The sequence below is a fragment of the Phocoena phocoena genome, chromosome 4, assembly GCF_963924675.1.
Source record: "Phocoena phocoena chromosome 4, mPhoPho1.1, whole genome shotgun sequence".
In the NCBI taxonomy this organism is placed as follows: domain Eukaryota; kingdom Metazoa; phylum Chordata; class Mammalia; order Artiodactyla; family Phocoenidae; genus Phocoena; species Phocoena phocoena.
Window position 1 is genome coordinate 32,808,744 of NC_089222.1, and position 26,057 is coordinate 32,834,800.

Genomic DNA, 26,057 nt, shown 5'->3' on the forward strand with positions numbered 1-26,057 from the left:
GGAGTAAAAGGGGGAATGTTAGAATAATCTGTGTCTTGTGCATAAAAGGTATGCTCTGGAGTTTCTGGTAGAACCGTGAGAGCAGAGAAAAAGGATGCCTCCTTGGGTATAACATCTTTTTCTGATTTTAGTTCCTCTGAACGCAGGGGCGTGTGGCTGGTAGCCCCCCTAATTGCTAGGCTGCCGACTTCTGTGCAGGGAAGAGTGTTGAAAGCTGCTGGGGAGGAGCTGGAGAAGGGACAGCACTTGGGTTCTTCTTCAAAAAAGGAAAGAGACAGACAAAAACAGAAAAGGTACGTCTGGAAGATGTGTTTCTGTGTGAGAATCTAAAGGACAGTCGAGAAAATCCAATATTCTACAGATACACAGGCTCACTGTACTCAGAGTCCATTGAAATTTCATCTTTATATGGAACTGAGGACATTCTGTTAGGCAAATCTCTGTTCCTCAAAGATCCCAGATCATAATATTTAGTGCACTAGCTCTCAATTCTGCCTGTGTACCCTAATCACTGCTACACTATTAAAAATACTGACTTCAGACCTGCTGAATCAAATCTGGATATCCACTTGGTCCCTGTATCCAACAGTTCTTTTGTTGTTGTTGCTTTTCTTGTTATATTTAGGTACTTATGCTTCAATTTCATAGAATAATTTATGATTCTGCCATGCTGGACCCTGAAACAGTTACTAATCCTTTTAACATTTAGGACTCTTGTTCTAGACTAGATATTAACTTACAAGCCTCCAAGTTGAATGTTTTTTAAATTTTATGCCCTAGAAAAGGTGTCAAGTAATTTTATTGGAAAACTGACCATGTTACTGAGAAGGAACATAAGCTCACTCTGATGTGAAACCGTGATGAATTTAGTGCCCCGGGAGTAAAAGGAAATTCCTGACATTGGAAAACAAAACTTCTGAACATACAGGTTTCTTGCCCCCTAATCAGTAATATTTTTTAGCAGCTGCCATTTACTGAGCCCTTATGAAATGCCAACCTCTGTAAAAAACTCATTATACACATACGTGAACATCTCACAGCAATCATATGTGATAGGTGCTCTCATTATATCCTTTTTAAACGATGAAGAAACAGAGGCACTGAAAGGTTAAGTAAATTTCTCAAAGACACACAGCTAGGGAGGTGTAAAGCTGGGGTTGACACCCAGGTGGTCTGGCCTCTGAGTCTGCGCTCTCCTTTCTTAACTGAAGTATCGATACCTTTTGGTATTGACCTAGCTTTGCGTGTATGCTGTTGGGTTGTTTTGTCATCTTTGCCAGTATTTATTAATCAACCAGATGACTCAGTTTTAATTCTCAAAGTCGATTTGCTAATGGGTGATGGCATGTCATTGCCACACTTCCCACAGGGGGCAGAGATGGTGTGTCAGAGTTTGAAGATGGCTCTTCCCAAGTGAGTCTCTCTCAGCTCTGCCGGTGTAAGACGAAGCAGATTGAAATATTTTGACCTCGATCTCATTTTAAGAAATTTTCCTTTCCGGTGTGGCAAAGTTAGTTGGTCAGTATGCTTTGTCAGCTGTTCCTGGTCATGGAAGAAATACTACTAAAATGACAATTTAAAATGGATTTTTTTATCAGATGTCTTAAAACGACTTTACAAGTCAAGCCTGTGGGATGTGGCAGAGCTGTGCACTAGCTCACTAGCAAGCGTTCTGGTTTTGGAGTCCTCAGACCTCAGTGCGCATCTTACTTAGCTCTCCCCATTCCCAGCTATTTGGTCTTGAGAAATGTGCTGAAAAACAAAGCAAGCAGAACAATTGTATAGGCCTATTTCCTGGACCCTAAAATATGAATATTGTGTAAGAGAAGTTTAAAAATTTTTCATTTCATTCTGTGTATAAAGTGATATTCCTCCTGGTGTGTACCTTTAAATTCAGTTTACTGATGGAAACTACACATTCTCTTCTCCCTGCACCCCCCGACACGCTCATATGCAGCACGAATTAATGCTAGTTTGCGAATTCCTTCGAGGGCAAGAGAACATATTAAATTAGAAGTATTCCAGTGACTTTTAACCATATTAGTTAGAGATATGATTTAACTTTTCAAGTGATCCTGGCTATTTACTACTCCCCTCCCTTTTGTAACAGTAAAATAAATAAGAGCCAATAACCCGAGGGCAAGACATCAGTGCTGCACATGAAGTAATCCTTTCTTTCTAACTAGATCTGCTGTTATTACTTCCTTTGTAGTATGTCTCTTTTGAGTCAGCAACCATTCCTCTCCCTGGTCCTTACCTGCCTTAAGGGACAAGATGAACAACGAGAAGGCCTCCTAACATCTCTGCAGAATCAAGTTAACCAGGTAAAGTACAGTAGAATATTGAGCCAGGCAGGTATTTTCCTAATGGCATTCATTTGTTTTCCTTTCAAATACTGAGCTTAAACTCAAATACTGCCCTTAAAATAAGGGCACAACATGTTTTGATTAGAAGCAGGAAAACACCGTCCATGCCCCCGTTCTCCTACCTGGCACTCTAGTCACCGTGAGATTAACAATAGTATAATATTAATTACGTGTTGGGTGAATGTCTGTAGACTATAAAAGTAACGTTTTGCAGATTGCACATAATTTTGTCATATCTGCTCCTCTCCTGACCCTGCCTCATGGGAGAGGTCCTGGAGCAATCTGTGTTGCAGGGGACATGGCAGTACGACAAAAGGGACCTCTCTCCACTTCCTCTGCTGGGCTTCCATGTAGCGGGCAGGGTCTCAGCTTGAGCTATGTAGGTTCAGAAACTCAATTTTACTGCGAGAGCCAGACTGATGCTGGTCAAGTGCACAAGATACTCATTTATAAATCAGAAGGCATTTTGGTTCATTTACAAAGACTTTGCCTTTCCACCAATCACAGTTCTCCTGGTCACTATTCAGAGCACTTATATTCTGTGTACCGCAAGGAAACTGAGTGATCAAAGTGGAATTAGAAAGTGTAGAATGGAGCAGAGTGGGTAGATTTGGTTATATGGGATGTTTTATCCTGCGGTAGCACCTAATGGAGACCTCCCGTGGGGCTGTGATTCTGTGACACCGTGTCTTCTTGTACGGTACTAGATGAACATGAACAAGACACTTAACTCATTTGGTCCCCTTGTCATCCGCTCCCTTTTGGATATGTGAGACTTATTCTCTAGACAGCAGCCAGAGTGATCCTTTTTAAGTGTAAACCACATATTTTTCCAGTGCCCAAAATGCTGCAGTGTTTCTTACTATACCTAGAATAAAACTCCCGGGTCTAGGCTTATATGGCCCTCCACGATTGGGCACTGGCTCCCACCTCTACCTTGTTTCCTGCCCGGCATGGCCTCCCTCGCTCACTCCACTCTGTACACAGAGACCATGTTACTGTTCCTTGAACTCGCCAAGCAAATTCTTATTGCAGAGCCCTTGTGTGTTTTCTCCCTTTCCCTGGAAGTTATTAACATGGCCGGTCCCTCACTTCCTCAGGTCTCTGCTCAGATGTCACCTCCTTAGTCCTCCCCCCACATCCCCCCCGCCAATCACTCTCTAAAAGTCGGACCACAGTCATTCTCTATCCCCTTGCCCTGGTTTCATACCACTTGTTCCACTTATTTTTATTTATCCTGCTGTCAGAATGTCAGCTCCATGACAGCTTGTGTGTTTTGTTAACTGCCTTGTACCCTTCACCTGCCTTGGGGGAGGTTCATCCATATCTTTTGATGATATTTAGGAAGTGCTCTCCTTTTACCATGAGGTGTACTTACAAGTCATCTCTTGGGCTCAGTTACTTCTGTATATGACTCATTTCAGCTCTTTTGAGATGATTCTCATTAGGTGCCCTATTTCAGAGCATGGCAGTATGGATTTGTTTGGGATGTTTTTGCTTATATCATCTGATTCTGGGTGTTCCCCACTTGTGGTTTGCCTTCGCTAAGCAACCCTTCCCTTCCCAACATTTGTCTGAATCAGTGAGGAAGCAGTTACTTAATAAATTGATATGCCACTGATGTCCAATATGTCATATTTTTCAAAATAGGTTACAATATCTTTATCAAGGAAGACAAGTTTATAAACTAGCAAGCCTTCAATGAAACGTCAGAATAATACTTTTGCTGGGATTTGCAGCATGTCCCTAGAAATATAGGACAAGACTGATATAAAATGTAATTCTATCTGTCTTTATCTTTATACTTATCTTTATAAGACCAGTTTAATGATGCATTTTTAAAATAATCTTTATTTTTGTTAATGCTTAACTTGATGACCCTCTACAGCATTTTCTAAGACTCAGTAACAGGATCTGTAATTAGATACGATTTTTCTTAACAGGGTATGTAATTAGATACCAAACGAAGAAATAGCCAGACTTCTGTCTGCCTGGAGGAAGGGGAGGAAAGCAAAATATTATTTTGCCCCTTGGTTTTTAATTTATTAAACTAAGAAGTTGTTTTTGACTGTCAGTTAAAAAAGCTCAATTTAACTTTAAATATGAGAAAAATCAAATTTAACAGGGAAAACAAGTTTTGGGGGTTGTTTTCATTCATCTTCTGATTTAGATTTTAAGTAATTGGAGAGAAGAACGGTACCAGGATGACATAAAAGCACGACAGATGATGCACGAGGCATTGCAGCTCCGCCTAAATTTGGTAAGAGACGCTGCTAGTGTTTTCCCTTCATTACACTTATCTAAATGTGAAAATAACTCCAGCTTTCCACTCCTGCTGTGGTCAGAGTTTCCATTTCAAGGTGAGGCCTGCTGTTTGCTCTCTCTACTACTTCCTTGTCTCTCAAACCTTCTGTCGTCCTGGCCACTGTCCTTCCTGTCTGGTCTGGCTTCTGGACAACAGTAGGTATTTTAGGCATTGGGTTGCCCTCTGCACCTCACCCGCAGTGAATCTCTCTCTCTTTTCCATTTGTGCCAAGAGTAGGTCTTAAAGAACGACTAATTTGAGATGTGTTAGCTTTTACCATACTTGCTTAAAAACTGTGTTAAAACGTCCTTTAAGGCAAAATTTTATCAAACTTTCCATCAAATTGGTCATAAAGACAAATCCCCACAGGGAGGTTTTATAGAAGTTTAAAATTCCTTGGCCACTGCACATTCCTTTGACTTTTCCTTTTCTCAGTGTACAGCCCAGATAAAAGCTACTCTGGAAGATGGCTTGCCTGATATTTGAAATTAATTCCTACGCGTGAACAAGCAGTCCTGGGGGCTTGTCTTTACTTCTCTGTTACTGGGTATTTCCAAGTGTTATTGTGACAACAGGCTTAGATTCAATAGTAACTGACAACACAAAGTTGTAGATACTTGAGTCATGTGGTTTTGATCTATTCAGCTTTAATTAGATGAAAATTACGTCATGAAACTGGATATCCTGAAATTTAGGGACAAAAGAAAGCTAATTATACTAGTATGTAATTCATGTTCATGACATGTCTACACTAGAGTACCCCTTTCTTTCTTTCTTTCTTTCTTTTTTTTTTTTGGAATGACCAGTTCCTGTTCTAATGGAACCAAAAAGAGTAGCAAATATATAGCTAGGTGAGAGAGAAGACAAGATAATCCATAAACTAGAGCACCTTTTAAAAAAATGTTTAAACCAATCAAAATTTGGTTGCATAAAGTGGTGAGGGTGGTATTTTCTCTGTAACACCGTGCATATTTTTTCATTGTATTTTTTATGTGCAAGGTGGGAGGAATGTTTGACACAGTGCAGAGAAGCACCCAGTGGACGACAGATTGGGCCCTTCTTCTCCTTCAGATCATTACTTCTGGAACCGTCGACATGCACACTAACAAGTATGTTCTCATGCATCTCACACTGATTTTGCTACATGCGTGGGCAGTGAAGGCTTTGATATACTGACTACAAATTCTGTCACATCGTATATTCTTCAGTACCACTAATCATTCTGTGCCTTAAATAAAAATGCTCAGTTATTGAAGAGTGTCTTGGTTTTGCTTTACGGCGCAAATGCTTTCTTTCTCCTCCTAGTGAATTATTCACAACAGTGCTTGACATGCTGGGTGTTTTAATCAATGGAACATTGGCCTCTGACCTATCAAACGCATCCCCAGGGGGATCTGAAGAGAACAAACGCGCATACATGAACTTAGTAAAGAAACTGAAAGTAAGCTTGTGACCTGCTTATATTGTGGGTTCTCATTGTCTATGGATTTGTTATTTAGTGCATGTCATCTTATCACTCCTTAAATTAGATATTATTTATTGCATTCAACTTAATGTAATGTGATTATTTTGCTATTTGCTTTACCTCAGCTTCCCAGTACCCAAAAGTTATAAGTATATATAACCTGGAGATTTTTCTTAAAATAATTATATTCATAAAACATTTAATTTCTTAAGGAACTTTAGAAATCCCTTATCAAATGTATAACCAAAATGCCAACATTAGATTTAGGATAATTTGGCCTTCGACTGGCAGCGTGCTGTTGAAAAATAAACATTTGCATTGATATTTCTAAATTCGATTCATTTGAGCAGCCACTAACACAGTCTATGAAATAAAGTGCAAACAAACAATGCAGGAAAAAAAATTAACATACCCGATGACCTTACTAATAAAATAACCAGTGGTTACCTTGAGGTCTGACCCTGGATTGGGGAATGCGTTCCGTGCTGCAGCTCCTGCCTTCTGGTTGCAAATGCTACTCTGGATTTTTGTCATCTCAGCACTCTGATGTGTGTTGTGTAACAAGGATGTCCTTATATGTGTTCTATTTTCTACTTAAATAGAAGAAATGAAACATCCTCACCATTCTCAATGAAAGCTGCCCCATAGACCATCTTCAAGGTTAAAGAACATTCCAGCTATAAAAAAGGAAATGGAACTTCCTTCTTGTTAACTTTTGACTTTGTTGTAATTTCTGTCTTACTTCTCTGTCCCTTTTTTTTTTTTTAGAAAGAGCTGGGAGACAAGCGGTCAGAAAGTATTGACAAAGTTCGACAGTTGCTACCTTTGCCAAAACAGACATGTGACGTCATCACTTGTGAACCTATGGGCTCCTTGATTGACACAAAAGGAAACAAAATTGCTGGATTCGACTCAATAGACAAAAAACAGGCAAGAGTAAATGTTTGTTTCTTATATCTAAAAATGCATGAACTTACAAAGACAAAATGCATTTTCTTGTCTTCCTATAGGGCATGTAAAACATCTTAACTTTATTGTTTCTTGATTTTTTAAAACATATCCTTGTCATTTAAACGCAACGGTTATTGGCATTATCATACAGATAATGATCTTTGAAGATCTTCATTTAAAACTGTTCCTGAATTTAAGTGAATTTCTGAAGCCCACCAAGGGAAAAGTAAGTAAAACCTCAATGTAAAAAAAAAAAAAAAAAAAGCAAAGATGGGGTTTGATTTTACTGCAGAATTGGAAACAGAATATGTTTAATAGATGAGAAAGTTTTTATTGGTAAAGTCTTCACGTAGTAATTGTTTTGAGTAAACAAATTTTTTTAAAGTGATGGCACTTTATTTCCTTATCAACTGAACAATATTTAATGAACACTTGATTCATATAAGATACTAAACGTGGTTCTCTAAAATATGAGAAGAATGGTCAGTTACTCTTTCAATGAACACTGAGCAGCCACAGATTTCTGAGATCACAGGGATGAAAGACAGAGTTCCTACCCTTAAGAGGAAGTAGATGATCACAGTGTGGTGAGATTTGTGTGTCCTGGTACGGAGTGCTAGGGAAAGCTGAGAAGGGGCCAACACATTCAGATGTGGGGTAGGTAGTCAGAACAGGGCCCTTAGGAAAATCGACGCTTGAATCATTTTGGAGGATTAAGAGTCAGCCAGGAGTGAAGGCAGAGTGTGGTACAGGTACAGGGAAGTGTTTGTGCAAAGGCATGAGAGACTGTCGCTTACATGCAAGATGCAGCGCTGCAGTAAATCAGAGCGCCCTGAGTGCTGGTACCCGCACGGTTTGTGGAGAGAGGCAAGGCTAGAGTCAGGGGCAGGTTGAGTTCGCAGTGCTGGTGGGCTCTCCAGTGGTGACACATTTGGGTACATGGTCTTGGCACCCAGGAAAGAGGTGTAATGTCAAGACAGATATTAGGAAACAGTCAAAATACAGATGGTAAGTGAGCCTTGGTTTTGGATGAAGCCACCGTGCAAGAGTGTGTGTAGCTTTGGAACGGGAGCATTCATAAGTTATTCAAAGTAACTTGAGCGGTTATTTTCAGGGTCACGTGGAAGAAAAATCTTTTCCGATTGGTGTGCCAGGGAAAGGACCAAGGGACAGTGCCAATTAATGCTAAAAAATAAGAAACTTATTTTCAGAAACAGAATAACATTTCTTCTTCTGCACTCAGTAGAGATAAGCTTGAATTGAAGGTCTTTATTTGTACCTGTTGGTGCAAATTAATTCTGTAATAATATTACTTAACTATTCAGAGACTGCCCAAGTAAGTACCTGAAAGGTGCCTGTATTGAATCAAGTCCAACCCAATTAGGGGTTGACTATAACTTGACTCCTAAGTTTTGTTTTATCTTAAAAGCAATAGATTCCAAAGGTTTACAGTTCAGTATAGTAAGATCACCTTTGCAGTGTTTTTTAGAAATTTTTTTTTTTTTTGCTAAAAAAATAACTAAATGGAAAAAAAATGCCATTTACAGTAAAATCTACTGTACTGTCTGGTGTCACAGCCTGAACAGTGTCATCTAAAGGACCGTAGAACTGGAGTTAAAGGTCTGGATTGTAGCCGCCGCTCTCAGTGATCTGGTGTCAGCCTGGACTCATCACTTAGCCCGTCTGCCTTGTGCTAGAGTTCACTAAGGCCCCCACGAGGCAGAACGTTCTCTGAATCCATGTCCCAAGCAAGCCTGGCCTCCGAATCAGGCAAAGATCTAAGCGTGTGGTCATAACACATTATTTCACCACAGGGTCTCCAGGTCTCCACGAAGCAGAAGGTGTCCCCGTGGGATTTGTTTGAGGGTCAGAAGAACCCAGCTCCTCTGTCCTGGGCCTGGTTTGGGACTGTCCGCGTGGACCGGAAGGTCATCAAGTACGAGGAACAGCATCACCTCCTCCTGTATCACACACACCCCATGCCCAAGCCCCGAAGTTACTACCTCGAGCCGCTGCCCCTGCCCCCTGAGGAGGAAGAGGAAGGGCCTACATCTCCCATCTCTCAGGAACCGGAGAGGAAATCAGCTGAGCTGTCAGATCAAGGAAAAACCACAACAGATGAAGAGAAGAAGACAAAGGGAAGGAAGCGCAAGACGAAATCCAGCTCGAGAGTTGATGTGAGTACGGGAAGTAGAGAGAGGTCTTGGGCACGTTAACGTCTCCTAGCAGATTTACTAGTTCCTGAATTATATCCCTAAGAAACATTCCTAGGCGCAGTCTCAGCCTATTTGTAAGCTGTCCTGACGGCTCAGATGTTATCAACAGAACCTCCTCTACTTTTCATAACTTTGTTTAAGTTTAGGCTTCAATTGTGAATAATATGAATATTTCACTGTCTCACAATTTCTCAAATTTGAAACTTGAATTTTTTGACCTATAAAATCTCATCCTCGTACATATTTTTATTATGAGGTGTCTAAAATATTTTTTGTATTTTGGGCAGTTGGTACCTATAGTAAATTAACATAGAAAACTCTTCGTTTTCCCTAGATAAAACCCCATCTAATCTATCTAATAGGATGATTCTGAGATCTCCTAGTTTACCATTTCCGTCTTACTCTCCTTTATATTCTGCTTTTTACCGTATTTTCAGACTTTATAAGAAGTAAAATAAACGTAATTTGAAACAGTTTTACTGCTTGTTTCCCTGCTAGCCTTCCCTACCTAGAGCAACCTTTTCTGAAAAAAAAGACATCTGTGAGATGGTAACTTAGAAATAATTTTATAGAATTAACATGTAAAATAGCTTTCCATTTAAACTCACCTGAAAATATTTGAGAGGGAATTTGTGACATTTTTCTATAAAATTCGAGAGCGTTCTTGTTGTCCAGTGGAAGAAATATTCACAAGTTGTTGTTCAGTCATCATGACTAATTATTGGTACTGTTCACCTGTGTCGAAACCAAAACATTTTTTTTCCTAGCTGATAGCTTGGTGATTAATAGTATTCTAGAAATGACCGCCATCGCTTTTGGATGCCACTTGAATGCCAGTGCCCTCTTCTCGTGTAGCCTTCCTACCAATATCCCTCTGTTCTGAAAAAGGTCCAGACTGTTTTAATAAGGTTCAGACTGCCACTCCCCGGAGTCTGGGTCTCCTAGCCTGTCTATCCACATGGATGCACTTCTGTTCTTTTCAGATGCTTTAAAAGACCTCAGACTCATCTCATTCCCCAGGTGCATCCTGGTCATGTCCCTTTCTCCCATACTTTTCCTGAAGCTGCCTCTTTTCAATCGGGTGTATTGCAGGGAACTGAGCTTTTATTTTTCCTTTCATCCTTCAGGGCTAGAGAAGGAGGAATTGAGGCATTCAGGTGTGATCCTTAGAGGCTTTGCAGTTGCTCCAAGGAAGAGAAAGCCCTGGGCAAGAAGTGTGGTGAGGGGCGGAAGGGGAATCTACTTCTTGAGAGTGCTGTACTGAAAGTTGGAACTAAGACACTGTCTAGGCTGGAGACTGGTTCTGAAGTACTGTGGGCCTTTCTGGCTAATTCTCATCCAGGTACAAGGTATCAGGAAAGCCTTGTAAGATGCGGTGAGCGGGAGATTCAGCCACTAAAGACACTTTCTCGGCTGTGGGTGATGGTCAATACTGGTGTTCTAAATGTGCTTTTAGTATTTTAAACACAGAGTGCAGAAGAGATCCTTTTTCAACTTCCCCTACGGTAGCCATGTACATTTTAAGTCAAGGAAGAGTTTTAATTTAAATGAGTGTTTTGCAGAGAATATGCTGACTGCTGGGATAGGAGCTCTCTCAAATAATGTGATAGGAGGAATTTGCGTTAATTACCTTTGTGGCGTGTGGAGTTAAGTAACTTTTTTTCTTTAACCCTGTGTTGAAGGAGTATCCACAGAGCAACATGTACCGAGTGCCTCCCAACTACTCACCCGTCTCCTCCCAGATGATGCATCACCCACAGTCCACCTTGTGGGGCTACAACCTCGTGGGTCAGCCCCAGCAGCCCGGCCTTTTCCTTCAGAGCCAGGCTCTCACTCCAGGTATGTGAAGACGGAGCGTAGTCAGGGGACTCCGAGGTGAGAAATAGCTTGGGGTTCTCTTTGCTTTTAAACTGAAACCTCCACACAACTTGCACATTTCCAGAAGTGAGCGCTCAGTGGACATGTCTGTAATTCCCTCCACTCAAGGTGTTTTCTCCTTCTTCTAAAATTTCAGTTTCGGTGACTAGTTCATGTGTCGCTTTTGAAATTTTCATCCAATGTCAGCAGGAGATTAGCCACTGATGCACATCTCAGCTATAAGATAAAAAGTTGATAAAGTTTTGTGTTGTGAAATTTGCGTGTGCTTTTATCAGATATAATTCTTACCAGCATTTTGAATTATTAGACACTATTATAGTGTCTTTTATTGTCTCCTCATGTGATAACTTTTAAATTGTTTACACCACCAAGGATCTCAGAAGTTTGGTGCAGCAAATAGCTATCAGTAAGAAATCCTGCCATATTCACAGTAAGTGTTAGTATTGCTTTGATTCAAGCCCAAGTAGATTTTATATCTAGAATAAAGATTTTTATGAATAAAGAAGTCTCTTAATTAGAAATGAATTTAATTTTTTCTTTCTAAATGAAAGTTTGCCTGTTTCTGCGAAACAGTTTATTTTGAGATCTCAACCTGCATTTTGTTAGGATGTGACATCCTAACAAATAATCATTTTTCCTTATTGTGTTCTGTATTATATTGTGATTTTTATTGTAATTGGAGTATGACATTTTGATTCTTGGCTTCCAGTAGGGGAGAGTCCATATTTTGTCCTCTGCATCTGTGGTCAAGAGAGCTGGTCTGGGAGTTACAGTTCTGCTTCAATTCTGGCTCTACCACCCTCTTACTGTATCACCTCCACCATGTCTTAGCTTCTCTGTGCCTCAGTCTGACTGATCATCTGTAAAGTGGATGTGCTAACGTATGCCCTCCTAGTGTGGGTGATTCAGTTATCCATTCAGCAAAATGTACTGAGCTTCATTCATCGTGTGCCAGATACAGTTTTAGTTGTTAGGGTATTGGCAGTAAGCAAAATGGATGAAAACGCTCATTCTTTCTTTGGAGGATGAAATAAGTTTTATATTACATACACAGACGAACACACATATATAATTTAAAGTGAGTTTTTAAAAATATAGCATTTAGAAGATAGCCTGACACAACAGACAGGTTCGGTAAGTGATCTTAACGTATCCTACCTCAGGGCTTTTGCACATGCCGGCCCCTGCCTGGAGTGGGCTCCCTCAGATATCTGCATGCTCACTGCCTGCTTCCTTTGGGTTGAGGCCTGCACTGACCACCCTGTTTTAAACTGTAAATCACACCCTTTCCCTGGCCCCTCTGTTCCCCTCCTCTTCCTTCAGTTTCTTTCTAGCATCGGCACTTGTTTATAGACTCTATCTATATTTTACTTACTTCCTGGTTTATTATCTGCCTTCTCCAGAATGTAAGCTCCGTGAGGGCAGGTATTTTTTTCTCATGGCTCACTATAGTATGCCCAGAACTTAGAGCACTGTCTGGCTTGTAGTGGGGTCTTAAAAATAGGTTATTGGGTGAATAGAATGTAGACGACAAAAGAAAGAACAGACTAGGCAGTGGTAAATGTGGAAAATAATAAGGGCTCATCCTCTCTTTTGACTTTCTCTTTAATTCCAAAGTCCTTGTGAATTTAAGCTTTTTAAACTTTTTAGATATTGAAATCAAACACAAAGACTGTCTATAAATTGAAGGCTAAGTATTTTAAAAGGCACATTACCCTTTTCCCCCTAGAATACTGTAAAAGGTGTTTATAAGTTGAGGAACTTTAGGTATTAGGTAAGTCTTAGGTATCATGACATGTAAGAAAAAGAATTGAAGAAGACAGTTAATTATGAGGATTTTACGTGTGTGAATTAATAGATTTTCATAAAGTTTTAAATTCTATGGAGTTGAGGAAGAGTATGTATCGTCTGCTTGCATTCATACATTCTTAAAAATGCAAAACAGTGCCCTCCCCTCCAACACACACACACACACACACACACACACACACACACACACATATACACATATACATCTTTAGCAATCTCTCTCATGTATACACTCCAGGATGGTAAAGTTATAAGGAAATGCATGTGAATAATAAAGAGCATTTGGTGAGAGATGGGGAGAAAATTAATTCGGTAAGACTATACAGAGGGCTTCAGTGTATTTATTATATCTTATTTCTTGAGCTGACTCAGAGGTATAAGATTATAGAAAAGTGAGGGAAATTAGAAGTAGGTCATAGTCTAATCTTTAAAAAATGTCTCTTACTTATAAAATGAGTCAATAAAGTTGTATTAGTATATTTCCAATTCTTGCTTCAACAAGTTACCTTTCGTCATGTTACTCAAATTGACCTCCCACTTTTTTTCCAAATGTTCTTCAAATGCTGCTGAATGACGTCATAAATCATATTGCTGATTGTGACGCTGAGTCTTAAAAAGAATGTGGGTTTTCCCAGTGATCAGTGTTGAAATGTTTGTTTCCATCATACAAGTTGGTTTAAAGGAAAAATATAACATTTGTAAGGTATTTATATAGAAGTTTTCTTATTCACATACATTCAAGAATATAAACTATCTGGTGAGTGAAGGATTGGCACCTACCTGAAGCCAGTAAATGTTGAAAATTTTTTTTCCTCTTAAAGGTATTTGGCATATTATATATGCAGATATGTTAAGGTTTTCATTTGTTTTTTTTAAGCTATAATTAATGTTTCTTGTTTATTTGACTTCCACCCTTCAAAAAAGATGTGTTTTGTCTTTAGAATCACGGTATTTGAAGCTTCCGAGCATTTCAGGTTTTTAAAGTTTCGTCATGCTTCTCTACTGAAAAACAGGCATTTTTATTTTGCTGTGGTAAAGAAGCTTAAATACCATGAACTTCAAAAGGGTTTAAAATTACAAAAGGGTCTCTATGCCTGGCTTAGCACACTTGATAGAATACCCCACGAAGGCAATACATTTTGTGCAAGTCACGTGTCCCCGGGGCGCCTCGCATAATTTAAAACCCACATGATTCTGAACTTGTGCCAGTTACTCTGCCTCTCCGGGCGTTTCACTTTACCAACCAAAGTGGGCCCTCTGTGAAGTCATTCAAATATTATCATTCACTAGACGTCCCCCTCCCCATCGTTTGGAATTTATGCAACTCTTAGGGATCTTTGATATTTGTAGAGGGTGGGGCAGTGCCCTACTTCCCACTAAGCTCCTCAGGTGAGGCTCAGGGGGTGAGACTTCCGTGTTTTAATAAAGTAAGGAAGACCTATCGCGTTAACATGCGCAGAAAGCCCTTCCTTCCGGTTGCTTTTGTAGGTGGCTCCAGGTTGGACCCCGCGGGCTCCTTTGTCCCCACCAATACCAAGCAAGCTCTGTCCAACATGCTGCAGCGGCGCTCGGGGGCCGTGATGCAGCCGCCCTCCCTTCACGCCATCACGTCGCAGCAGCAGTTGATACAGATGAAGCTTCTGCAGCAGCAGCAGCAGCAGCGGCTCCTCAGGCAAGCCCAGACGCGACCTTTCCAACAGGTTTGTCCCGATCAGCAGTGTCCTCCTCCACGTTTCACTAGCTCCTCTAGCTCGGGATGAGAGTGGGGACGTGACAGATCCTTGGTGCACGTGCACGCCTGTTGACCTGTGCGAGCGAGTGCACGTGGATCTCTCTCGTACAGGTTGATACACGCTTCTCCCCCCTTGTATTTTACTATTATCGTGGATCGAATAAGAACTTGAAATGTCTTAGGGTCATTCAAAGTATGCCTCAAAACAAAAAGAAGAGCTGATGATTCTCTAGTCACTTGGAAGCTGCAGGACTTTTATCCTTGAAGTGACCTTCTCTGAGCACTCATTCCCCATGATAGTTATCACCATATTCCGTACTCCTTTTAGCTCTACTTTCACGTGTTATTATTTGATGTACTACTTTGAGGTTGTAGCTCTGAAGCCCTGATGTTTCCTGGGTTTTCTCCTACAGTGCCCTGTACTGCACAGACTCTGTTTTTAGCATATACTTCACAAGATCTACAGTAGGCAAAGAATACATACACTACAAGGGACAGTCAGTATGTGGATATTGTTAACTCTTGATTTATATTATTTCTATTTTTATGCCCTATAACCCCATTTTCTATAAATTTTAAAATGATAGTGATTGTTTAACATTGGTGGAAGTCACACGAAACTTAGTATAGACTCATAAATAACCCACCCATCTGTACAAATATGTTAAAGTAAAAAGAGAGAGGTGAGAATGTGACTTTTTCTTCCAGTTTCTGTACACTTTTTGTGTTTTCCAGTTTTTCTTAGAACAGTTGCACTAGGGTGATGCTGACGATAGCCGCTAACACGATGAGAGCACTTACTTTTTGCCAAAACGCTTCTGAGAACTTTAATGTATTGATTGTCTTAGATCTCACAGCAACCCTTGAGGGAGGTACTTCTTTATGATCCTCAAAGGAAGTAGCCAGTCTACAAGTGTATCCTGCTCTAAGAACAACCACAGATTTTCAAATTAGCAAGGAACTCTAACGCTTTTAAAAATATTCTTTGTATTTTGAGTAACTTTCTAGACGTATCTCCATTGTACAACTTGTGGCACTTCTGCATGAAGTCCACTTAGTGATTTTGGGGATGGGAGTGGTAGGGCTAGTTATGCAGTCTTAAAAATGGTTCTTTTCCTTTTTTTAATTTATTATTTTTTTCTAACCTGTGTTATAAGAAGGACAGGAGAGAGGAATCTAGTTTGAACCACATGAGAATACAAACAACAGTCACTACATGCTTGTCTCCCCCTGAGCTCTCAGAGATTTTTGATCACTCAAACTCCCTGGGTGTCGGGAAACACGAGCCTAAGTTACTTCTTACACAGAAGTGATGAAGATTTGATTAAAATCCTTAAGAAGCCTTGATTTTTCTCTAAATAAGCAGCATGTGTGGAGTCATTTAAAACCTCAGTGGGATTTTAGCTCTTCTTGGGGATGAATGAAAATAAGTTACATCACTGTTTCAAATCCTTATCAAGAAAAATTTACTGGAAGTCGAATAATTCTTCTACTAGAATGAATTCAGTTCCCTTTTAAAGTAATTTAAGCCTAAGTAAAATTTACCTTCCAATGAGAAATGTTTATTTTTTCCTATCTACCTTTTTATCACAAGGTAGAATTTGACTTATTAATAGCCCACTTTCAATCTATGACTGCTGGATTCAGTTTTGAATGTCTCTAATTGGGCAGGAGCTCACTGTGTCATTTATAGGTGAAACACCTGTCCTCAGAAGTTCACTTCCTGACACAAGCCATGACAAGCTATTTCCCCTAAAGCAAAAAAAAAAAAATTTTTTTTTAAAGGGGATTCAATAGAGTAATCTTCACGTATTCAGAAATATCCTTGCATGTTTGGAGAAGGTAGACTTACGACCTAAAACGTCACTGTGGGACCCCATTACTCACAACACTCAAAAATACCTGACTCTATTCTTTCATACCATCTAGGGTTGTACTGCTGGTACCAATAGGGATTAACTGATAATGCGTTCTTTTTTTTAACTGATTCTTTTGTAGCAACTCTGTCACATGTTGGATTTTTCTTTTCTTTCCTTTTATCTTGCTTTTTTTTTTTTTTTTTCCTTTTGAGAAGTCAGGAGTTCTTTCTTCAAGTAATAAAAGCTCAACTTCGTAACAGTGATTGTACTGGCATACCTTGTTTTACTGTGCTTTTGCTCTGTGGCACTTCACAGATATTACACTTCTCACAAATTGAAGGGTTGTGGTAACCCTGCATTGAGCAAGTCTCGGCACTGTTTTTCCAACAGTATTTGCTGACTTTGTGTCTCTGTGTTACATTTTGGTAGTACTTGCAATATTTCAGACTTTTTTATTATTATATTTGTTATGGTGATCTGTGATCAGTGATCTTTGATGTTATTACTATGACTCACTGGAGGATCAGATGATGGTTAGCATTTTTTAGCAATGAAGTTTTTTTTTTAATTAAAATGTACTTTTTAAAAGACATAATACTATTGCACACTTACTAGACTACAGTATAATTTAAACATAGCCTTTATAAGCACTGGGAAACCAAAAACTTCAAGTGACTCTCTTTATCGAGGCATTCGCTTTATTGCGGTGGTCTAGAACCAAATCCGCAGTATCTCCAAGGTGTGCCTGTATAATAGTCACCTCTCCTTCTCCCCCATATTCTTTCTTTAACTGTTGAAACTTGCTTTAGAGTTTCTGAAGGGCTTTCAGAAGCAGACATGTTTTTTTCTCCCTCACCATTCTTGAAGTGTTGGATAATTGAGGAGAATAGAATTCTGTAAAGGAAGAGAAATGCAGTCACATTTCTGCAGTCACAGGATGGAGTGGTCCTCCATAGAGTAGATGAGACTTGTATGTAGCATCTGCTAGAGTGCCTGCACCGAGGAGGTTCTGAGGGAAATGTTAGCCCCTTTCCTCTCTCCCAGTAGATCATGGATTAGTATACCTAGAATCTAGCTAAATATGGTATCGTGGCACAAAAAAATTCTCCTCGTGGTAATCTTTAAAAATCTAGAATAAAGGCAGAATTATATGGAATATAAGGGATATTGATACAATGTTTTCATATGTGATTCTGGATGCAATTCGTTGTTTTTCTAGTAAGCACTGACCCATGTCCTTCATAGTAAGAAATGTTGATTCAGATTTTGGCAATAGCATCTTCTCGGGTTAAACGCACACACAGAATGTGATTCTCTCTAGCTACATACAAACTTGTGGGGGGTTTTTTTCTTTCAGTTTTTGGCTTCTTATAGAGAAGATGAAATAGGTATCATTTTCCTCCTTATCCTACAAATTTTCTAATTACAGAATCCATTTTCTTAAATGTAACAAACATGTTGGAGAATTTCAAATTACTTAACCTTCAAAACTTATCTTGGAATTGTAGCAGCGGCTTTTAAAGACTGACCAGTTGCTCCAAGCCTTGGATGTGACTCTAGCTTCTCAGGCTGGTTGTACAGTGACCCCCGGCTGGCCCCCTCTTCTTAGGTCAGGCATTGGGTCTTATAATACTTTGTATCATCTTTCCACCTACTGAGCAGAGGATAGAACTCTATGCGATGTTTATTGAATGAATTCATGTTTTGAGCAGCTATTTCCAGAACCCTGGAGTTTCTTAGTAGCCTTGATCCTTAGCAACCTGATTTTTATCCACAGACTCATCTCGTACCTCTTCCTCTGAGTGCTCCCAGAAACTTCTCCCAACAGCAACCCCTGCTATGTTTGTTTGGAAAACCTAGATGGGGCCGAGAGGGCACAAATTCCTGAATTCTGGATACATCTCAGACCTTGCAGAGTCCCCTTAGCCTCTTTACATGTAATGGACAGAGTTGATGTGTGTGGGAAGATCTAGCCTTAGATGGTGCACAATGAAAACTAGAGAACCATTATAGAATAATTCTGATTCTGCTGCAGACTGAATATCAGCTTCAGTTGGTCATGAAATTTTCTGTTATGAACCATCTTAGATTTCCTTAGGAATGTATCAATAGTGTCTAGAAAACAGGTGCTAAATAGCATGGATATTGTTAGGTATTGTTAACCAAAGTATTTGATGTAGTGACTGTTATTATAATCGGGTGTATTTTCTTACAGCTTTAGTGCATATTAACATGCACAAAGATGTTAGGTGAGGGAACTTGTTGTCATTTTTCTCAGTTGTAGTCTTCATCCAAGGAAGTAGAAATTCTCTCCCCCTCCATTCCTTACTCAGTGTCCCTTATTTAAATGGGACGCAGTATAGTGGTTTTGTCACCTTTCTGTGCCTCAGAGGCTCATCTATAAAATGGAGCTAATGCAACATTTACTCCACAGGGTTCTTGTGAAATTAATGATTTAACGTCTGTAACAGCCCTTAGAACAGTGGCTGGCTTATAGTATGTGCTTTACTTGTATAATTACATTAATTGTCCCTAATATGATTGGTGTTCAGTGGCCACCAGTAGAAGAGACCAAGAAAAAGGAATGTTGAATATTGTTTAGTTTTCCTAATAGCCATTTTGGTTTCTTAGAGCAGTATGTTTTTACCATCTAAATTCTGTGATACAAACTTTAGAGGAACTGATTCCAGTTTCACTGTTAAAAATATCACTGTAATATTTTGTTTTCCACATATCCCATGAGAACTATCATAAAATAGAGAATGCTGGTTATAATAATGCCAAATGCTGCTTAAATTGTTTTTCAGTCACCTTCTTCTTGTATCTAATATTTTTCTTCTGACACAGGGTAATTTCTTCCCCTCCCCTGCCCCCCCCCCCCACCTTATCAGTATTCTAGAGAAGGGGCTTTTGAAGGGAATCTTAAGTTTTGATACAGGAAGAGAACTTAATTTTGTGCCTTGATTTATGATATCACTTTATCCTGATTTCTCCCTTTCAATGCACAAAATCATCTTGTGTTCTTTGTAATAATCAGTGCTAGACAGTTTATTTTGAGAGACCAGTGAAAGATAAAAGATAGGTTTAGCTTAATTTGATTGAGGCACATTTGGAAGAAAGCAATTGATTGTTGGCTACAGATAATGAATCATAAGGATTTTCATTATATTAAAGAGGAAGATTTCTGACAGACAGAAATGATGTGCTCAGTTATAGCTGGTGGTTACTGGTGAGAACACTTGGTTATCTAACCATGGGGCAGGTGCCGTCACTGTGTATCCAAATAAAGGAATTAAGTAACTTAATGAAAGAACACTGACTGAGTCAGAGCCTTCCAGAGTTGTCAGCTCCTTGGCGAAAGTGTCTCTGTAACATCCTGAAAGCATGCCTCTTGGATTGATGAAGCTCATTTAAGTTGAGCAGCCATCCTTTTTGGTCTGGTAATTGATCTACCTTCTGGATATGGTATCACCTTGGAATATCTGTTTCCTTCCTTTTGCTCTTTCCCTCCTACTCACTCTTCAGCAGTGTTTTTCAAACGTACAAGAATAGACAATAATACAGCAAACACTAATGTACTTACCACCTAGCTTTATTAAATAATAATGTTCGGCCACATTTGCTCTAGATCATTCTTTTATTACATAAAACTTTACAGATGTGGATGAGGCCCCTTGTCTCATAAAGAAAAAGAGGTAATCACTATCATGAATTCCATGTTTTTCTTTTTTACGAATGTCTTTTATATTTTTACTACATATTTTTGCATCCATGGACATAAACATTATATAGTATTACTTTCAGATTTGAGACTTTACATTATGATAGTCTCACACAGGTATTTTTGTACTGTTTTGTAACTTTTTTGTCTTGACTAATTTTCAATTATATCTACTTTGTTATACTTGGTTTTATGTATTTGCTTGTCCTGGTTGGATACTCTTCCATTATCAGTATTAACATTTATCCATTCTGTTGATGATCATTTCAGTTATTTCCAATTGTTTGTTACTGTTAACCGTGCTACGGTAGACATTTTTGTCCGTGTCTTCTGCACGTGCCGAGCTGTAGGGTACGTACGTGGAAGTGGAAATGCGGATTTAATTTCCAGAGTGGTGGCGATTCCCGTCGGTTATAGAAGAGCGTTTTCTTTCCTTCACATCCTCCACTAACCCTTGATATTGTCAGACCTTAATTTCCTCATTCAGAGCAGGCGAAATCGTGTTGCGTTACATCATTTTAACTTGCATTTTCTTATTACCTGTGAGTTTAGGCATGTTTTATAACTTTACCAGCAATTTAAGTTTTCCCTTCTGTAATTTTCCTGATTCTATAATTTGAGCATATTTTCAAACTAATTTGGTTCTTAGTTGGTAAAGGTGTACAAAAGAGACTTGTTGAAACAAATCTTGAGTTTTGACAAGAATCTTTAATGCATTGACTCAGAGAAGTACAATTTTCGTACATCTCAGTGACAAAATGAACTTAGGAGGACAAAAAGCACTGAGCTAGTAAATATGTCCTAAACCCTGTCATTTTGTTCCTTGGGTGGAAACCATGTCCAGGAAAGTAGATGCTCTGCTTATTACTTAATAGCTGGTATTTCGCTGTTTACTTGAATGATAAGGAAGGCACCCATGTCGTTTGCTGACATTATGTTTGTGCAACTATCGTGATCTCGTAGATAGTGTACACAGCTTGATGTTTATGAACGGGGAGAAGATAGGGGTAGAGGGCTGAGAGAGTGAACCACTAATACAAAGGTGGTAGTTGGATATAAAGACAAGTGAATAGATGCAATGAATTATGTACCTACCCCTAAAATGTTGAGAACAGATATTATTTGCTTGGGAAATTCCTCCTATGATTTCTCGTTCTTAGTATAGTAAAATACTTTTATTTTTTTCCATTAGGGTTATGAATTTTTTTGCCTCATCTCTATTTCTGAAATTCAGTGAACAGAAAAATTTTAATGTCTCAGACTAAGTGTCACTTAGAATTCATTCATAAAGATGATTAAGCAAGGGGATCATTGACCTGAGAAACAGGAATATTTTTCCCCAGCATATAGTTCCCTTTTTCTAAATTAGACTCCCTGTTAGCGTGTAAACACCAGTGGCACTATGAATATTTGTTGTCTATGTTGCTTGATTGAATGTGTGGTTAAACTGATGCTCTGTTTTCATTTGCATTTACTGGGGATGGAGCTATCTAATGACATCCTCCAATAATATATGACTTGTTCACTTAATGTCTTGTGTGTTTCGTGTGACCCAGATGTCCTGAGCGCTTCTCCCCCGGCTCTGGGCTGGGAAGGACTTGGGCGCTCTTTTGCTTACACCGAGGTGCCAGCATCCCTTAGTTTCGGGAAGTCATCTGGGTCTGATAGCTCCCCTACTTCTTGTATGTCCCTGTTCAACCTCCAGGATGTGCTATTCCATTATATGACTATTGCCGTATTATTTATCTGTGTCCCAGCCCATGGTGATATTGTTTGGCATATAAATTAATATGAACTCTCAGGGCCTGGGTTTTTTAAGTCTTGACTCCCTGAAACGTTGTTTTAAAATGAACTAATTCTTATGTATTTTGGCTACCCACATCATTAGGCTAAACAATCTTATCTGTATTGTCTGCCGTTTTCTTGCTGTCCCCTTTCTGTAGGACTTCTGTAACTCTGCTGTCTCCCTTCTGGAAGACTTTGACAACATAATGGTAACACCCCTGCTGTCTGTCATTCCTTTTACTTTCTTTTTTTTTTTTTTTTTTTTTTTCTTTAAGTAAACTTTTATAGCATTATTCTTTGAACATCAGAATGAGAAGCAGGTTATTCCCCTCTAGCTGGTAATTATTATAGTCTTCATTTCACTGTTACCCGGTTTCTGTTTGAGACTGTAACACAGAATCATGAATGCATTGACCATGTTCACTTTAACGGAATTTATTTCTGAAAGTTGTCCCCTTTGATTGCCTCATGATTTTCATCATATACGTGTGTGGTATCGAAACCAGTGGACGTTCATGGCCTGGGCTTGGGAACATAGGCCAGTTCGTGTACCTTCATCTCAGTCCCAGTGTTGAACCCATCTGTTCCCGAGCTCTCGCTTCTCTCCGCGATAACTCACCTCATTAGTAGAGGAACGCATGGCATGCTGACTCACAGGCCGATGCAAGATAATGAAAACTGTGGTTATGAAACATGGCCTTCTCATCACATCCCACTCACTGGTTCTTCCTAAATTCTCAGCAGAACGCATCATCTCTGTTTTCTTTCCGGTTATGGAGAAGGTGTTTTTTTTTGAGCATAGGTCTTGTGCATGCATGTCATAAGACTTCATCTCTACTGCTTTGCCTGGGCTAGCGAAGAATGCATGTTTTGCATTAAATTACTTATAGGTTTCTGTATCAGCTAGCCAACCCACAACATAACCCCAAGAAGCATTAGAATAAAAAAGAGCACACATCTCAGATGTGAATGTAAGTCAACTCGTTTCACTGCCAATTTAATGGGTAACATTTTCTATACATTGGTGAAAATATCCTTAATGGCATATACAAGCTTTGAAAATATCTCAATTATGAAATACTGCCATATAGGCAATTTCTTTAATAGTTCTTTCAACAAAGGAAAGTTTGGAGACTTTTCTGAAAGCAATCAATTTTTCTATCAATTTTTCTTGACACTTGTACAGAGAGCAGGCGAGGTTTTTGTTTTTAAAAAAACTTGAATTAAACGATCAGATTTAAAAATATCTTTCAGGTAGCTTATGTTTGCTGTAGGGCATTTATTGTTCAGATGATAATGTAATTTGAACAGAATACAATTTGCATCTGCCATTGATTTTACTTTTTAAAAAAATAGACACAATATTTTGTTCATCAGGTGTTTAAAGTCAAAAGGTTATATGATCTATATAGTCATTCAAATAAATGGAAATGTGTATATATATCTTTGCTGTCCTTTTCACCATTCTTATTTTTCTTTAATATTCTCCAATATCAGGAATTTAATGAATGTGTATGTATACTCAACCAATCAATGCGTTATAGTCCTCCTTTATGGGCGTGTTAACAGAATAGATTGTAAAGGTTCATTATTGTATGAGGTGTGTTTATTTCAAAATGCATCAGGTTGTTCCAGCAGTTAATGTTACTGTTAATCGATTGCCAACCAAGTTATATTTGATGGAAAGCTTTATAAAAGAATGAAGCATAACTGGTCAACAGGACCTCTTTGAATTATAGAATTTTCTGTGTATCCATTGTCTGCAATCAAAATACACCGGTATAATGTGACGACCAAAACTTGGGGTTCACGCCATTTGTTGTTTAACCTTGGGCACCATTACCCAGTACCTTCCAAACCAGTCGTCACAAGCAAAACCCTTTTTGCTAGTTGACTCATAAAACATTACCCACTGGTTTTTATTGGGTGACGTTTATTATTATTCCTAAATCAGCATTTTCAGAAACAGAGTCACAAAATCTGGCTGTGGTTTTTCAGGCACAACTTGTCTCTCTACTTGCAACCCTTAAACACTATTGGAAAGTTACTAAATAAGAATTTGAAAAAAACTCATTACTAGTGAATTGAGTGGAGAGAAGATCCCTGATTCTGAAACGCTGCTGATGGTAACTGTCTGCTAATTGGAGCTATAACCAATTCTCCTTTAGAAAGAGACCCTCACATTTTCTCAGTTGACTGAGAGAGTGAACTAATGAAGAGAACAAGACCCAGAAGATTGAAAATTATCTTTGAGGATGATTTATCAAAAATTTTTTTAACTTACTGGATGTATTCATTTCAAATTATGCAGGAGGTTTTGAGTCTACATCTCTTTGAGCTCAGATGCTTCTCTTGTCTAATTAAAAATAAAGCAGTAAGAGAGAGAACTGTTCTTATAAAGACCAGGAAGATGAGTCAGTGTTGAACAGCACAGCTTTTTAAAAAGTTTTTAGGAAGTGGAAATTTTAGAAAATATAATAGATTTCTGTTTCTTACCCAGAGGCAAGCCTAAAGCAAAATGTGAGAGAGACCACATGTAGGAATTTACCCTGGGTAGCAATGTAGAGATGGGTTCATGTAGCTATCAGAATTTCCCAGTTAACTGTGGCTCACTCTCTTAGCACATGTAAGTTGGGTACCTGAGCCAGGGGAGCTGGGGCCGGAGCACAACGTGGACCCTGGCCAGACACAGATACTCCCTCAGCAACCAGCCTCCTTTACAACCACAAAAGTGTGAAGTTAATGTTGCCTCTGATTGTTGCAGTTAAGCAGAATAAACCAGGAGGGGCAATTGAGCTACTCTCCAGGTATTAATGAAGGCAGAAAGGAGAAATCATTAGAATGACAGATGCTAAAAATTAAATTAAAAAGTGAGTTTTCAAAACAAAAGATGGTACTTAAAAATATGGGGCAATTGGAAAGCACTTGCTAAACTAATTTATCCTGAAATATAAATCTCAGTTTACCTCTGGAACTCTTGTTTAACAGATAAACTAAGTTAAATCTTAGATCTTAGGTCTCCTCAATAGATATTTATAGAGCACTTACTATATGCCAGACACAGTGCTAGGAACTGATTTAAAAAAAAAAAAGTCAAATAAAGCTTAGATAGTTTTCAGAAAATAACAGATAAGTAGATTATGTACGATGCAGGAGACCGTAAGTCACAGTTTGCCAGGCATGGTCTCACTTTGCCCCCGTTCTCCTGGCCTGTCCCAGTTCGGATGATACGTTATATAGTCCCTTCCTGAATGCAGCAAAACCATCACTACTAACATTTTGAGACTCTTACTGTATTTAGTTTTCTTACCTATTCCCGTATTATGATCCTCGTTTAGCATCTGTAAAATCTTTCAAGTTACTAAAGAACTTCTTGGTCATTCATTCCTTACTCAACAGATTGAACTATTTCTACACATTGAAATAATTTGTTCCTGTCATTATTCTGGGAAGACCAGAGAGCAGGAGGAGGTCATTTCCGTTTGGTAGAAGAGATGGGTATTTTTCATTGAGGGCAAATATGACGATAAAAGCCCTTGGTGAGCGCTGCTGGCCAACGTGAGGTGTTTGTGATTTCCTCAGGGAGGGTATTGAATGTTAGAACCCTTACCTGCTGTACTTAAGTAGCAAGTTGCGGGGGCGGGGAGTGGCGATGGGAGGGAATATAGTCTATTTACAAATAAATAGTTTACCTTTAGACTAAAAATGGTTCACTGAAGAGTACATGAAGTTTAGAGTGTAAAACTGATTTGAAATTTTTCACCCCTTTCTTCTTGCTTTGTTTTCAAAGTTATAGTGTTTTTCCTTGAATGTTAATTTTGTGATTTTTAAAAATGTAGATGTTTTTTAATTCGTATTTCTTAAATTTCCAAAATCTCAACGGTTCTTTGTCAATAAAAGAGTGTTGCACAGTAACTCAGATCCACCACCACATATAAGTCATAGTTTGTTTCCTAAGGTTCTTCAACAA

The 26,057-nt window shown here is 38.9% G+C and overlaps 1 protein-coding gene across 1 annotated transcript in view; it reads left to right on the forward strand.

Annotated features, from left to right (window-relative positions):
* Positions 1-26,057, forward strand: part of MED12L (mediator complex subunit 12L) — a 308,272-nt gene that overhangs the window by 273,292 nt on the left and 8,923 nt on the right. The window contains exons 30-38 of the mRNA XM_065875806.1: positions 132-293; positions 2,213-2,324; positions 4,537-4,626; positions 5,671-5,780; positions 5,977-6,112; positions 6,905-7,066; positions 8,902-9,264; positions 10,986-11,142; positions 14,479-14,690. Of these exons, the coding sequence (XP_065731878.1) occupies positions 132-293; positions 2,213-2,324; positions 4,537-4,626; positions 5,671-5,780; positions 5,977-6,112; positions 6,905-7,066; positions 8,902-9,264; positions 10,986-11,142; positions 14,479-14,690 (1,504 nt within the window). The remainder of the gene's footprint in view (positions 1-131; positions 294-2,212; positions 2,325-4,536; positions 4,627-5,670; positions 5,781-5,976; positions 6,113-6,904; positions 7,067-8,901; positions 9,265-10,985; positions 11,143-14,478; positions 14,691-26,057) is intronic.